Source organism: Myxocyprinus asiaticus, chromosome 11, assembly GCF_019703515.2.
Source record: "Myxocyprinus asiaticus isolate MX2 ecotype Aquarium Trade chromosome 11, UBuf_Myxa_2, whole genome shotgun sequence".
NCBI classification, from domain to species: Eukaryota; Metazoa; Chordata; class Actinopteri; order Cypriniformes; family Catostomidae; genus Myxocyprinus; species Myxocyprinus asiaticus.
Window position 1 is genome coordinate 28,889,358 of NC_059354.1, and position 15,167 is coordinate 28,904,524.

Genomic DNA, 15,167 nt, shown 5'->3' on the forward strand with positions numbered 1-15,167 from the left:
GCAGAAGACACATCTGTTTTATAAAAGATATATAAAGTTATATAATACAGTATTTATATAAACCAGGCAGGCAAGAGGTTAGAAATAATAACCATTTTTAATACAAAAAGAGAAACATACAGTCAAGACATTGCAGTTATACAACATTTGATGCAATAAGTATGTGCCCTTAGGAGCATTTTCTGGTGCAAATCCATAGAAATATGATGGCCGCTGTTTTAAAATGAAGTTGGTGGTCTCTCACAGCTCATCTTTGGCCTATACAAAAACAAAACAAACAATTAGAAGTGTTTTATCTGATCCAGGGCTAGTGTGATATGTTTTTCTGTGGAGTGTGAACCACAAACAGTGTTGGGAGGGTTACTTTTGAAATGTATTCCACTACAGATTACAGAATACATGCTGTAAAATGTAATTTGTAACGTATTCTGTTAGATTACTCAAGGTCAGTAACGTATTCTAAATACTTTGGATTACTTCTTCAGCACTGGTAGATTTTATTCACTTGTTTTGACTATAAAAACTCTGCCAGTACAGTAAGACAAAATAGTCATGTTAAAAATACATTCTCTGAAAAAACTAAATATCTTATGCAGTGTTGTTTCTAAAACAGGATAAATCAAATTGATCTTGTTTTAAAGATTTTTAAGATATTTTTACAGGAAAACAATACAAAAATTATTATCAAGAATACGATCTTTGCCCTAATATCAAAGTTCTTACTAGAAAAAAAGAAATTATGATCCAACGTGAATTTTCTTGATAAAAAAATATGATCGTGCCTGGTAACGTGCATGTAAAATGGCTAGAAATAGCATTTTAGCTTAGCATAAAGCTGACAATTTACACAAGGTTTATTTCTATTTCTTCTGCTCCAAACTTACTTCTCTGTCTGCTCGTATGAATGTAACACATCATAAGAAAGTGTTTCACCGCTGTTCAAATGCACTTTGGATTGCATCATTTATATGTATAAATGTTTTCCATCTGAAAGGACTAAATATTAAATGAAACAAATGACAATAAAATGCAAAGTAATCTCAGTAATCAAAATACTTTTTGAATGTACCTGTATTCTAATTACCAATGATTTAAATTGTAACTGTAGTGGAATAGTTACTTATATTTTGTATTTTAAATATGTAATCCCATTACATGTATTCTGTTACTCCCCAACCCTGACCACAAGGAATTCTGCAGTATCAAATAAATGTTTTATCAGATTAATTTGAAGATAAATCCTAGTCATATGACGGCGTAATGCCCTCATAAACCCAGTTTGTGTGCTTTATTAACCCTTGCGCGTCAATTTAAAAAAGTTACTCAGAGGTCCTTACAGGACAAAAATGTCCGCTTCAAAAAACTGCCATAATAATAATAATATTATATATTCATATTATTTTCCACTTTCATTTAGTTAATTTTTTTAGCCAACATCAGTCCTGATCATAACCAAATATTCATTAATTTTCAGGATTTTATCCCTTTAAATGCCAGTTTGTTTACATAATACCACTGTTGTTTTTACACACACACGCACACGCACACGCACACACACACACACACACACACACACACACACTGACCATACCAACACACCCACACAATTTTAGCTGCATCATTTATTCAATTGGACTGCAGTGCTCTATAATACAGCAAACAGAAAATAGGAAAAAAAAAGCATATATTTGCTCTATAGGCTAAACATGAGAAAAATGTTGCCATCTGGTGGAAAATAATTTGTTTTTTAAATTTTGAAGCCAGGGCTCCAGAATGAAAGAATAATATCATAGAATTCATGATTTTTATGCTTTAATGGCACTGGGATCAAATATTGCCATTTTAATGGGTTTCAATGGGGACATTTTTGTCCTTAAGTTCCTGAGTGTAACTATTTTGTGTACACAGTGTATTATAGATGTATTACAGGAACTGAGGTTGAAATATCAAAATTCCCCCAAAAATACACACCTTTGGCAAAATGTATGCCATTGGCATTAACAGTGCCAAAATGATCAAAAAAACAAAAATGAAAAAGACAAAAATGTCCTGAAGGTCACACAAGGGTTAAATGATACTAAGTCTATAAGATACTGAATTAAGTCAAGTCAATTTTATTTGTATAGCGCCTTTCACAAAGCAGCTTTACAGAAGATCAGGCATTAACAGAAAATAAAACTGTAATATCTATAATGTCTTAGAGTCATCATTGTGTAGTTTGATAAAATACGACTGTGAATTGTGTTTAAAAATAAGTAATTAAATAATAATTGTATTTATCACCCTAGTGAGCAAGCTGAAGGCGACTGTGGCAAGGAACACAAAACTCCATAAGATGTTGGTTAATGGAGAAAAATAACATTGGGAGAAACCAGGCTCACTGTGGGGGCCAGTTCCCCTCCACTAACATCATGAGTATAATGCCAATATTACTTATGTACAGTGCAAGTCATGGTTTAAAATTATTTACTGGTACAGCCTTAGAACATATGGTGGTAAACCATTCCCTTTCCTATAATTAAGAGGGTCAGGTCAGATATTACTTGCTATCTGGATCTTTCCTGTTATCCAGTACATTTTCATGTCCTCCTCATGTCTTAATTTAATGGTAAAAATATGAAATACATTATATATATATATATATATACACACATACACATATTTTTATTTTATTTTTTTTGTTATGTTTTTTTAAGATGGAGATCATACAAGTAATTTCCTGTTAGCATACATAGGAGTGCATTTTAAATAATTTCACTACTTTGGTGCAAACAGATGTTACCATTTTTGCCATGTCACTGCATATTATGCACAAACTTCTAACATGAAAAAATTTCCAGGTGTTTCTTAATTTTTTTTCTTTTTTACAGTCAATGTGTTTTAAATGTCAAATGTTTGTTGGGAATAATTTTAGATGTTTTTCCTGAGTTCTTAAAATAAATTTCCATCTGATTAGTCTTCTGTAATATGCATAACTAACAAAAGCCAGGTCACTCAATGATATCGCACTTAATGCCACGGTTCTTCCTCAAAAAATGTAATACATTTTTGTATGTGGAAAATGGCACTTAATCAATATTAAATATTAATCTTTAACAGTATATACAGTGTAAAACAGCATAAATGGCTCATACACACACACACACACACACACACACACGAAAATGATTAAAAAAAGTGCAAAGAAGTATCTTGGGCAATTCAAGTATTTAATGTTATAATAGGAGAAATACTTAGTGTTTCTACATAAAATTTTCTCTGTTCATGGGCTATGAGGGTAACAACAGTCTGGCATTAATTTGATTTTCTCACCCTGCTATTTTCTTTTCTTGAATTAAAATTAAAGGGACAATGACTGTCAGCTAAAGATCAAATTTACATGCATCACACTGAAAATATGCTGCAACGCTGTAACATCTGTTTAACCTTTAATACTTAAGATACTTTTAAATGACCAACATGACTAAATTCATTTGATGGAATCCTAGCACTGTGCTAAAATTAGTGTAAGGTTAAAAATTAGGTTTCACAATTAATATGCACATTCATGTAATTTAATTTAATAACCAAAGCAGACACACACACACACACCTTATTTCTTGCGCAGTAACATGGGAAAAGTTCATCCTTTGGCTGCTCCACCAGCTCCATGCCATCTCGAACCTTGGGCTCAGTGACCTGCAGTTCAGCGTACCTCTAAACACACAAACAGAGCTGGATGAGTGCAATTTTGAGTGAGAATTTTCAATGAGGATTTTACTGGCTAGTTAAAGTCTTTTAATAAAACTGGAGGCAGACGAAGATCACTCTGATCGAAACGTTGCTGTTGTTTTTAAATGAATAAAAGGGAATAGTTAAACAGTGTGCGGATCCACTTTTACTTCAATGCTTTTTGCCTTGATCCAGCACCTGTTGTAGAAGAATTGGATGCGCGTGCATTTTCCCCCTTTAGTTAAAATCTTTTAAAATATACATTTACTTCTGAACAAAATAAATAGTTTTGCTATTTTACTTTTATTTCACAATGCTCAACTTATAAACACGTGTGCAAATTAAAGTTTACACCTACATTTTTACAGTGATGATTATTTTTTAACTGTGCCACAATTCAAAACACAATTAGCATAACAGTAAACATGTTTCTTTATCAGCAAAAAGAATCAAATAAAATTCAAGTAGCCGCTTGTGGTTTATGGCTGAGAAGTTCTTTGAGGTCAGAGCATGTGTTTAAAGATTAATGTTTGCTGCCTGTAGTTATGGAATATCATAAAGCACCTAGGTTCATGACCTCAGGGGTACCTGTGCTTCATGACAGAAAAGTTGGGATAATTTACATCTACATAACACTTAAATTTATCCATTTATTTTAAATGTGTTTTATTTTGTTAGTTCACAGTGAATGAGTTCACAGTGTGTTAAAGCAAAGGCGAAATTATAAAGGCGAAAACATAGTGCATAGCGCAAAAGCGGCTGTTAGTTAAGAAGTAGTAAAATACATTTAATGAGATTTCTTAGGAACACAGACATTAAAATAACTACTGAGTGTGTGTGTGTGATGTGCTTTTAAGAAATGCATTATCTGATCTTTGCCTCTTGTGTCCCTGAGCACATCACATAAAACTTGGATGAAGATGGAAGATCAAGATAGGATAAGATATACACACTGATAAGCGTGGAGAAACACAGAATGTGAACAGAAAAACAGAGAAACAAACAAAACAAAAAAGTTGCAAGCCAAAAACAAAGCCAGAAAACAAAAAAAATCTATGGTGTCAGAAAAACAGTTCCTGTGTAGTCACCGCCACAATGAACACACCAGAAAACTAAACAGAAGAAAGTAACAAAATTTACCTGGAAGAGTTTGAAGTAGTAACAGAAAATACTGTCACCCATCAGATGGGTTCGGGCAAACTGCTGACCTGCCAGGGCGATTTTCTTCGCCTATAAGATGAGAGAGAGAGCGAGAGGTGGCAGACTCCTGATGTTTTATTGTAAAACTATGATGGACCCCTGTAGCATTTGTACTATTTACTGCCTCAGTCACATTTACAAATGCACACTCTGCATAATGACTAAGAACTCGTTAACCCAAGCCTCAAAATGCTGAATTATAGCCCCATCATATGCTGTTTTATGAAAGCAATAAGACACTCACAGGGGTGCTTTACAGGGATTTTACCATAATTAAAGTTGTTTTAGGCTCTATTCTTTCTGTTATGCTTAAAAATGAGGTAAAATCGTTCTAATGCATGTCCTAGTGTGGCTCATTGCTTTAATACAATTTAATTAAAACCAAATTACAACATAAATGCAAGATAACAACTGGCAATAAAGTCTATGCAAGGGTTTTTTTTCAAACTTTTTGATGCCAGCGACCACCTTTACTAAAATATAAAGGCAGGCATATAATTTCATGAATTAATAGCCATTTACACTGTGATTTTTCTTTCTACCAACTTTGAGTTAAAGGGTTAGTTCACCCAAAAATGAAAATTCTCCCATCATTTACTCACCCTCTTGATATCACAGGTGTGTATGGCTTTCTTTCTTCACCAGAACACAAGAACAATAGAAAAATATCTTAGCTCAGTGAGTCCGTAAAATGCAAGTGGATGGTGATTTGACTTTTGAAGCTCCATAAAGAACAGACAGTCAGCATAAACGTCATCCATACGACTCCAGCGGTTAAATAAATGTATTCTAAAGCGACGCGATCACTTTTGGTGTGAAAAAGATCAATATTTATGCATTTTTTTAACTAGAAAGCATCACTTCCAGTCAGCAGCGGTTTGCGTGTGACGTAATCGCATTAGCATGCAAGACACCCGAGAACTAAGGCATGTACGTCACACCTGGAAGAGCAGCGCTGTTTTCAACAGAGGAGGAGGAATGCTGTACAGAAGCTTGGTTGGTTTTAGTTTAGATCTGTATTTGTATCTGTTTGTTTACTCACAATGGTGTCTCAACCAAGAGGAGAATGTGAGATTTCATCCGTAACATGCCAACGCAAATTCGTCACACGAGAGACCACGTGAACTCAGCGCTCTCGTGAATGTGCATTCTGCTGCTGACCGGAAGCGATGGTTTATAGTTAAAAAGTACTTAATTATTGATCTTTTTCGCAGACATTAATTTAACCGCTGGATTCATATGGATGACGTTTATGCTGACTGTTAGTTCTTTTTTCAGCTTCAAAAAGGTCTGATCACAATCCACTTGCATTTTAAGGAGATATTTTTCTATTTTTCTTCAAATGTGTTCAAATGTGTTGAATATCATAAGGGTGAGTAAATAATGAGAGAATTTTAGTTTTTGGGTGAACTATCCCATTAACCTTTAGTAAAAACAAAAACAAAAAACAATACAACTGAAATCTATTTCTTTAGAAAGCAAAATGAATCAGTAGTTAATAATGCCAAATAATTATTTTATTTTTACATTTTTTACACCGTTTTCCTCTGAAATTTTCCAAGTACCCTCTAGCAAACCCAGTCTGAAAAACAAAGTAACAATCATATTTTGTGTTTACATGTAAACTTGTGTCCAGTTGAAGTCAGAAGTTTACATACACCTTAGACAAATACATTTAAACTCAGTTTTTCACAATTCCTGACATTTAATCATAGAAAACATTCCCTGTCTTAGGTTAGTTAGGATCACTACTTTATTTTAAGAATGTGAAATGTCAGAATAATAGTAGAGAGAATGATTTATTTCAGCTTTTATTTCTATCATCACATTCCCAGTGGGTCAGATGTTTACATACACTTTATTAGTATTTGGTAGCATTGCCTTTAAATTGTTTAACTTGGGTCAAACATTTTGAGTAGCCTTCCACATGCTTCTCACAATAAGTTGCTGGAATTTTGGCCCATTCCTCCAGACAGAACTGATGTAATTGAGTCAGGTTTGTAGTCCTCCTTGCTCGCACATGCGTTTTCAGTTCTGCCCGCAAATTTTCTATCGGTCAGGGCTTTGTGATAGCCACTCCAATACCTTGACTTTGTTGTCCTTAAGCCATTTTGACACAACTTTGGAGGTATGCTTGGGGTAATTGTCCTTTTGTAAGACCCATTTGCGACCAAGCTTTAACTTCCTGGCTGATGCCGTGAGATGTTGCTTTAATATATCCACATAATTTTCCTTCCTCATGATGCAATCTATTTTGTGAAGTGCACCAGTACCTCCTGCAGCAAAGAACCCCCACAACATAATGCTGCTACCCCCATGCTTCACGGTTGGGATGGTGTTCTTCAGCTTGCAAGCCTCACCCTTTTTCCTCCAAACCTAACGATGGTCATTATGGACAAACTGTTCAATATTTGTTTCATCAGATCAGAGGGCATTTCTCCAAAAAGTAAGATCTTTGTCCCCATGTGCACTTGCAAACTGTCGTCTGGCTTTTTTAATGGCAGTTTTGGAGCAGTGGCTTCTTCCTTGCTGAGCAGCCTTTCAGGTTATGTCGATTTAGGACTCATTTTACTGTGGATATAGATACTTGTCTACTTGTTTCCTCCAGCATCTTCACAAGGTCCTTTGCTGTTGTTCTGGGATTGATTTGCACTTTTTGCACCAAACTACGTTAATCTCTAGGAGACAGAATGCGTCTCCTTCCTGAGCGGTATGATGGCATGGTGTTTATACTTGCACACTACTGTTTGTACAGATGAATTGCTCCCAAGGATGAACCAGACTTGTGGAGGTCCACAAATTTTTTTCTGAGGTCTTGGCTGATTTCTCTTTATTTTCCCATGATGTCAAGCAAAGAGGCACTGAGTTTGAAGGCAGGCCATAAAATACATCCACAGGTACACCTCCAATTGACTCCAATCAGAAGCTAACTGGCTAATTGCCTAAAGGCTTGACATCATTTTCTGGAATTTTCCAAGCTGCTTAAAGGCACTGTTAACTTAGTGTATGTAAACTTCTGACCCAAAATAGTCAATTAAAAGTGAAACAATCTGTCTGTAATCAACTGTGGGAAAAATTATTCATGTCATGCACAAAGTAGATGTCCTAAATGACTTGAAAAATCAGTTTTTATGACTTCAACCTAAGTGTATGTAAACTTCTGACTTCAACTGTATGTGCGTGTGCATGTATGGGGATGTATGTACCTCCTCATCATGGTCTTTAGCCCACTGGATCTTCTCCAGGAGATCACTGAGGTCAGATCTGAAGGGGATGTAATGCACCCATGGTTGAAGTTTATTGTAAAAATGCTCATAATAAATGGAGTCATGTTTAAACACAACACTGTCTCCAGCAAGCAGATAAGGTAGTCTGTATGCTGCTACAGTCCCATCTACATTTATCTGGTACTTATACTGTAAAAAAAAAAGAAAGAAAAAAAAGAATAATAATCAGCATTAGTCCCATTAAGATGCACTATTATTTTTGGCACTTAGGCTCTACTCCTAAAGAAAAGTTTTATTCTACATAAGGGTGGTTTCCCCCTCATCTAAACTAATTTTGTGCAATATATTCAACCGTACCTTAAAGAAGTCGAAAAAGGACACATGTTTGACTAGGGGCCCATAAAGGCTCTCATTGTGTTGGAAAAAGAAGAAGTTAGTAAAGGCTGCATCAAGTATGGCAGGGTTCGCCCGTGCCAATTTAACCAGCTCCAGACGCTCTTTCCTGCTGTCTCGCCCCCTCCAGAAGGCTTTACTCCTCTTCTGCTCCCATACTGGACCTGTGTGTCCCTGAACAGACATCATGTCCAGACTCACTCTGCCACATTACAAATGATCAAAGTAAGAATGAGTACTAATGTTGAACATTAGAGGACAAAATACATTTTAATCAACCAGAAGAGGTCAATAATATGTGGTTCAGCACATTAGTCAGCGAAAGGCTGTTATGAATAATTTCTTGTTTTTTAATGGACTAAACAAATAACTTATTTGTAAAGACAAATTATTAATACTAAGTATTAATAATTTGTCTCATTAAATCACTGTGAAAAACATAAAATAAATTTAAAAAATCTATTTGAGACTATGTTTCTGATCAAGGAGCAAATTATTGCCATTTAAATTGTGTTAATGTTGTCATAGACACTGCAGGCTCTATTTTTGTGAATGCGCAAAGCGCTGCTCAAAAACTGCACACTACATCTTATCTAATTTTCGTGAGGGGCGCTAATTCTAAGTAAAATTTAAGTGGGTGTAGGAGTGTTTGCACTATACAGTTGTGCTCAAAAGTTTGTATACCCTGGCAGAAATTGTGAAATTTTGGCATTGATTTTGAAAATATGACTGATCATGCAAAAAAACTGTCTTTTATTTAAGGATAGTGATCATATGAAGCCATTTATCATCACATAGTTGTTTGGCTCCTTTTAAAATCATAATGATAACAGAAATCACCCAAATGGCCCTGATCAAAAGTTTACATATCCTTGAATGTTTGGCCTTGTTACAGACACACAACGTGACACACATAGGTTTAAATGGAAATTAAAGTTTAATTTCCCACACCTGTGGCTTTTTAAATTGCAATAAGTTTCTGTGTATAAATAGTCGATGAGTTTGTTAGCTCTTACGTGGATGCACTGAGCAGGCTAGATACTGAGCCATGGGGAGCAGAAAAGAACGGTCAAAAGACCTGTGTAACAAGATAAAGTTCCATTACAAAGATGGAAAAGGATATAAAAAGATATCCAAAGCCTTGAAAATGCCAGTCAGTACTGTTCAATCACTTTTTAAGAAGTAGAAAATTCTGGGATCTCTTGATACCAAGCCAAGGTCAGGTAGACCAAGAAAGACTTCAGCCACAACTGCCAGAAGAATTGTTCAGGATACAAAGAAAAACCCACAGGTAACCTCAGGAGAAATACAGACTGCTCTGGAAAAAGACGGTGTGGTTGTTTCAAGGAGCAGAATACCACGATACTTGAACAAAAATGAGCTGCATGGTCGAGTTGCCAGAAAGAAGCCTTTACTGTGCCAATGCCACAAATGACAACACCTTGACACACCTCACAGCTTCTGGCACACTGTAATTTGGATTGACGAGATCAAAATAGAGCTTTATGGTCACAACCATAAGCGCTATGTTTGGAGAAGGGTCAACAAGGCCTATAGTGAAAAGAATACCATCCCCACTGTGAAGTATGGTGGTGGCTCACTGATGTTTTGGGGGTGTGTGAGCTCTAAAGGCACAGGGAATCTTGTGAAAATTGATGGCAAGATGAATGCAGCATGTTATCAGAAAATACTGGCAGACAATTTGCATTCTTCTGCACCAAAGCTGCGCATGGGACGCTACTGGTCTTTCCAGCACGACAATGACCCTAAGCACAAGGCCAAGTTGACCCTCCAGTGGTTACAGCAGAAAAAGGTGAAGGTTCTGGAGTGGCCATCACAGTCTCCTGACCTTAATATCATCAAGCCACTCTGGGGAGATCTCAAACGTGCGGTTCATGCAAGACGACCAAAGACTTTGCATGACCTGGAGGCAATTTTCCAAGATGAATGGGCAGCTATACCACCTGCAAGAATTTGGAGCCTCATAGACAACTATTACAAAAGACTGCACGCTGTCATTGATGCTAAAGGGGGCAATACACAGTATTAAGAACTAAGGGTATGAAGGCTTTTGAACAGGGGTCATTTCATTTTTTTCTTTGTTGCCATGTTTTGTTTTATGATTGTGCCATTCTGTTATAACCTACAGTTGAATATGAATCCCATAAGAAATAAAAGAAATGTGTTTTGCCTGCTCACTCATGTTTTCTTTAAAAATGGTACATATATTTCCAGTTCTCCAAGGGTATGCAAACTTTTGAGCACAACTGTATGTCGGATTATGCATGCATATTTTGAGTGTATTGCATATTAATGAAGTGGTCATTTGCTATTTTCCTTAGAAAGAAGTCATTGCGCGATGACGTTTCAAAAGCATGTCTGTTTTCAGGGTAGCCTAAATTCAGTTCCTATATTTGCAGTTTGGAGATTCCACCAGCAGGTGGTAAGAATGTCCAAACTCTGAAAATATAGTGGAACATCAAATTATGTCCCTGAAAAACACAGTTGTAGCCGTTTTATGAAACAAAGAAACAAAACTTTATGTGAGTTATGTTAAACTATCTATACAGTTGGTCATGGTTTATTTTTAAATTATTATTATTGTTTAAATTGTTTATATTTACAATTGTATTTATGATATTTGTACTGGTATTTTTCCAACTGAGTGATTTTTAAGTCACTGCAAAAGGTGCCAGTGAAAGTAGTTATAGAGGGTAATATGTTTGGATTTGGTATGATTTTTTTTTTGATTTATTTTTTTACATCATTATTTTGATAATTTTTTCATTTTGTTTGAAGTGTAATTTGAATTTAGAAATATTTCTGATTTACTTTTTTCATGTTTCAATAAATGAATACATTTTGTATTAAATCAAAATCGAATGGTACAAGTGAAGTGCGTGGCAATGCAATCACTGTTAATACTAGCCATGATTTGTGCGTCTGTAGATGAAAATGATTAATAATCCTTAAATTCCCTATAATTCTACATCAAAGTCCTGACGAGAACAACATTTTCCATGCGTATTAAAGGAGCATGTTATAGAAATATGCCTGACATTCGACAAGGACGCAGTTAATGCACAAAAGAACACAAGTCCATTTTTCTGTTCTTCTAATTCATTTCAAAGAGCCCATTTACACTACTGGCTTCTTATGAATGTGCCGTCTTTGTTTATTATTCCCTGGTACTCAGCAGGGAATGGACTATATAATAGGATAGAGATGGTGCGATAACCGGGGAAAAATCTCTGAATTAAATTACATTTGACACAGCCCATTAGCGATTTGCGCTCGCGATTTTGCCAAACCCACTTGTGCCTAGACATAGCGCATACTTGCACGAAAGTACCAAACTTCATGGCCATGCAGAATGACTATGCATTTATGACTTAAAGCACAGTGCTGCACTTAATGCTAGTGCTCTTAAAATAGGGCCCTGCTTATGTAAACTGCATGGTGTTTTTATGACCAAGCACTCATTTTGCCTATTTTGAATTTCTCAAAAATTATTATATATGACATAAAACATAAAAAATTATGTTGCACATTATTATACCATAATAATTATAAACAAATGTATATTACATTCTACGTAAATTCCTTAGAAATTGGTTTTATATGTTGATTCAGTTCCTTTACCTGCCCATGGTCTCCAATACAGATTCAGTGAGGTCATAGGTCGGCATGACGATGTCCTGTGTGTCATTGGACCCACACCATGAAAATATCGGGCTGGGATTCCCGGAGGCCCGCCTCTTCTCCAGGGGCCAATCCCCCAAATTCACAAAAAACTCAATGTCTGGAAGCCTAACCTGATCATGCAAATGACAACAAAAACTGCACTTAAATTCCTTTATTTCATTTTAATTATTTGATTAATTCACACTGATAAGTGTTAAACATAAGAAGATATGAAATGAGAAATTTAATGAGAACTGCTGATCCAACATAAATAACTGAATAACAAACAGTCTTATTTTCAGTAATACTTGCATCACATTTTGCTCTGGCTGCTTTGGGAAAATGATGCAAACCAATAAACATAATGGTTCTGTATGAACTGAAAACTGTTACTTACTGGTATGTTACTGTTAAACTGTTAAACACTCATATCAAATTCAACACAATCAAACCGGATATCATTATCGCTGTGTTATAGCGCCATCTATTGGTTAAAAATGGAATATGACTGGCCCCATACTTGGATTGTTTATTAATAACATTATATTAATCATTATTGCATAAAAAAAAACTCTCAAAAACATTTGTAGTGGCTGTGGCTGTGCATTTGGCGAATACTCACTTTTCGTGTGAAAGAGAGAAGAAAGGCATCCATGAAGATCCTGAATCCAACATGTTCTCCATGTGTTTTGATATAGACCTAAGAGTGAATACATAATTAATTAACACACATTAGTCTTGCAAACTACATTCAAGTTTTTCAAAGTTTGTATGACTGTGGGACTGAAAATACGGCGATTGTTAAAGGTGCTCTTTTTAATCATACATGTCAAAAGTACTACATTTCTTTAGGTGCAAAATGTTTTTTTGTATTTTTTTTTTTCAGTAGAATGTGATGTGTGAACAGAGAGAATGATCTGAGTCAACTGGGAAACAGTGATGAGGATGCAGAGTTTGTTTGTGTACCTGGTTGTTTTTGATGGTGTAGTGGCACAGACTGTGCCTCATCCCGAAGCGCTGAATGACCTCACGGGCATTACGGTCCGGGTCCACGCTGGGGAAGACAGATAAATCACTCTCTATCTGAGAGAAAGAGGCAGGGCAATGCATGTTCTTCTCCCATACTGCACCACTGGGCTCAGGGCAATCACATGATTCATGATAAACTGCACCTGGATAGTGAGAGACTGGATAGTTAAATAAAGGTCTGGAAAGGTCATAACAGAAAGAGGTGAATGTCATCCTCCAGTGTTCACCTGTATGGATCTGAATGATGAAACTGGCTTGATTCTTCTTACCTCTAAGCACATATGGTGACTTTCCCGCAGGCTTGTCATTCAACAGGACCTGAATGTGCAGATCTGTGTAACTGGCATACATGCGGTACCGAACCAGAAAAGATCCATCGTTCCGGTCTAAAACCTGGAGCCAGATTCTGGCATACGGATCCGTTGGAGATGTAATCTTCACTTCAAATGTCTTCTCTCCAGGAGAAGTTGTGAAACTGTATATGGGGAGATGAAAACGAAAACAGAATTCATATTGGTCATGTTTGTTTGATAGACAGAGACAAATTGACAGTTGGACACAGACAGATAGATCAATCAATCTTACCCAGATCAGGTACATGAAAATCATGTATAGCAGAGGGAGTGAGTTTAACAATTGTGTCAGTAAGTAAACTGACCCCTTAATGTAAACATGTGTAATGCGACCCTATAGAACTTATGCAGAAATGAGACACTTTCACCGCCTTGAAAATCAAAGAATGACCTGTCCGGGGAATTCACCTGGCATGGAATGTGAAGCTTTCTTGTTAAAAATAGCTTCATCTATCACAGAAGACATTGTCTTTTACAATACGCTCAAGAGACAAACACAGAGCTACAAAAGACTGAGAAAATACAGACTAATTACTACTAATGCTTGTATTCAATGCTTTTATTCAAGGCAATTATAATACACAATCCCCCTGGATCAACACTCTTAAAAATAAAGGTTCTTCAGTGGTTCACAGAAGCACCTTAGTTTCAGCAAAGAACCATTTTCATTGTATAGGGTTCCTGAATTGGCTATAGGGTTCTTGGGGTTCTTCAGATCAGTGTATTGGTTTCTAGGTTCTAGCAGCAGCACATAGATAGATAGTTAGTTTTCTGAAGAGCCAGAAAACAAAGTTCTCCTGTGGCATCAGGCTGCAAAGCCCTTTTTGACACTATTTGGAGATTTATTTTAAGAATGAACCTGCAACCTTTTAGTTTCTCGCCCAGATCGTCACAACACCACCCATCCCATCACGTTCTTCCAGCTGGACTCACTCACTTTTTCCCGGTGGTGTCCACTGTCTGTATGAAGAAGTATCTAGCCGGGAGGACAATATTTGTCTCCAGTCCAGGACCCCAGATGAGAGTTTTCCCCGCGCTGGGCGCTGACGCTGCCTTTGATCTCCGCGTCAGGACAATGATACAAAGTATCAAGGGCAGCAAAAGTTTTCTCAACATTTCCACAGATTGTGGGCGAACTCTACAGAACACTCCTCGATATATTCGTGTGGTTCAAATAATAGGACTGCAGGATGCGTTCACGTCTATTCAACGCATCAGAATGGCAACGCTTTTAAAACCTAAATAAAACTTCGCATAAAAACATTGATGATACACTTCACCGTATACTCACATTCACTGAAATACTATTGGTTGAACGTAAACTAACAGTCAGAGACCCTTAAGAGAAAAATCTCTGCTCCAAAGCTTATGCACTCATGTGATTGGTTGCTTGCACAACGTGCGTACTGATGACATGAATTTATGGAAGCTGATTGGATGTCTAATGGGAAGAGGAAAGACGCTCGGGAATGCTCTGCGCTTCAGGGCAATGTGGGCATTTTGTGCACAGCACAGTCAAGTTGATGATATACCTCACTCATATTATTTCGTTGGAACTCTTTCTTTTTCT

At 36.4% G+C, this 15,167-nt stretch overlaps 1 protein-coding gene across 1 annotated transcript; it reads right to left on the reverse strand.

The window, feature by feature from the left end:
• Positions 1–84: 84 nt before the first annotated feature.
• LOC127448117 (protein O-glucosyltransferase 2) lies at positions 85–14,960 on the reverse strand. The gene is made up of 10 exons (XM_051710421.1): positions 14,535–14,960; positions 13,514–13,719; positions 13,182–13,387; positions 12,838–12,915; positions 12,174–12,346; positions 8,496–8,733; positions 8,118–8,327; positions 4,852–4,941; positions 3,592–3,696; positions 85–258 (listed from the first exon to the last, which is right to left on the reverse strand). The coding sequence occupies exons 1-10, from the start codon at positions 14,711–14,713 to the stop codon at positions 241–243; spliced, it is 1,503 nt and encodes a 500-aa protein (XP_051566381.1). The 5' UTR covers positions 14,714–14,960; the 3' UTR covers positions 85–240.
• Between the last annotated feature and the right edge of the window lie 207 nt (positions 14,961–15,167).

What these genes read in the sequence shown, in the direction of transcription:
- LOC127448117 (XM_051710421.1), bottom strand. Translation starts at nt 14,713, where the DNA reads ATGTTGAGAAAACTTTTGCTGCCCTTGATACTTTGTATCATTGTCCTG. An exon ending in GTCACCATATGTGCTTAGAG is followed by an intron (nt 13,388 to 13,513) that starts GTAAGAAGAATC and finishes CTCACTATCCAG; the next exon opens with GTGCAGTTTATCATGAATCA. An exon ending in CCTTTTTCGACTTCTTTAAG is followed by an intron (nt 8,328 to 8,495) that starts GTACGGTTGAAT and finishes TTTTTTTTACAG; the next exon opens with TATAAGTACCAGATAAATGT.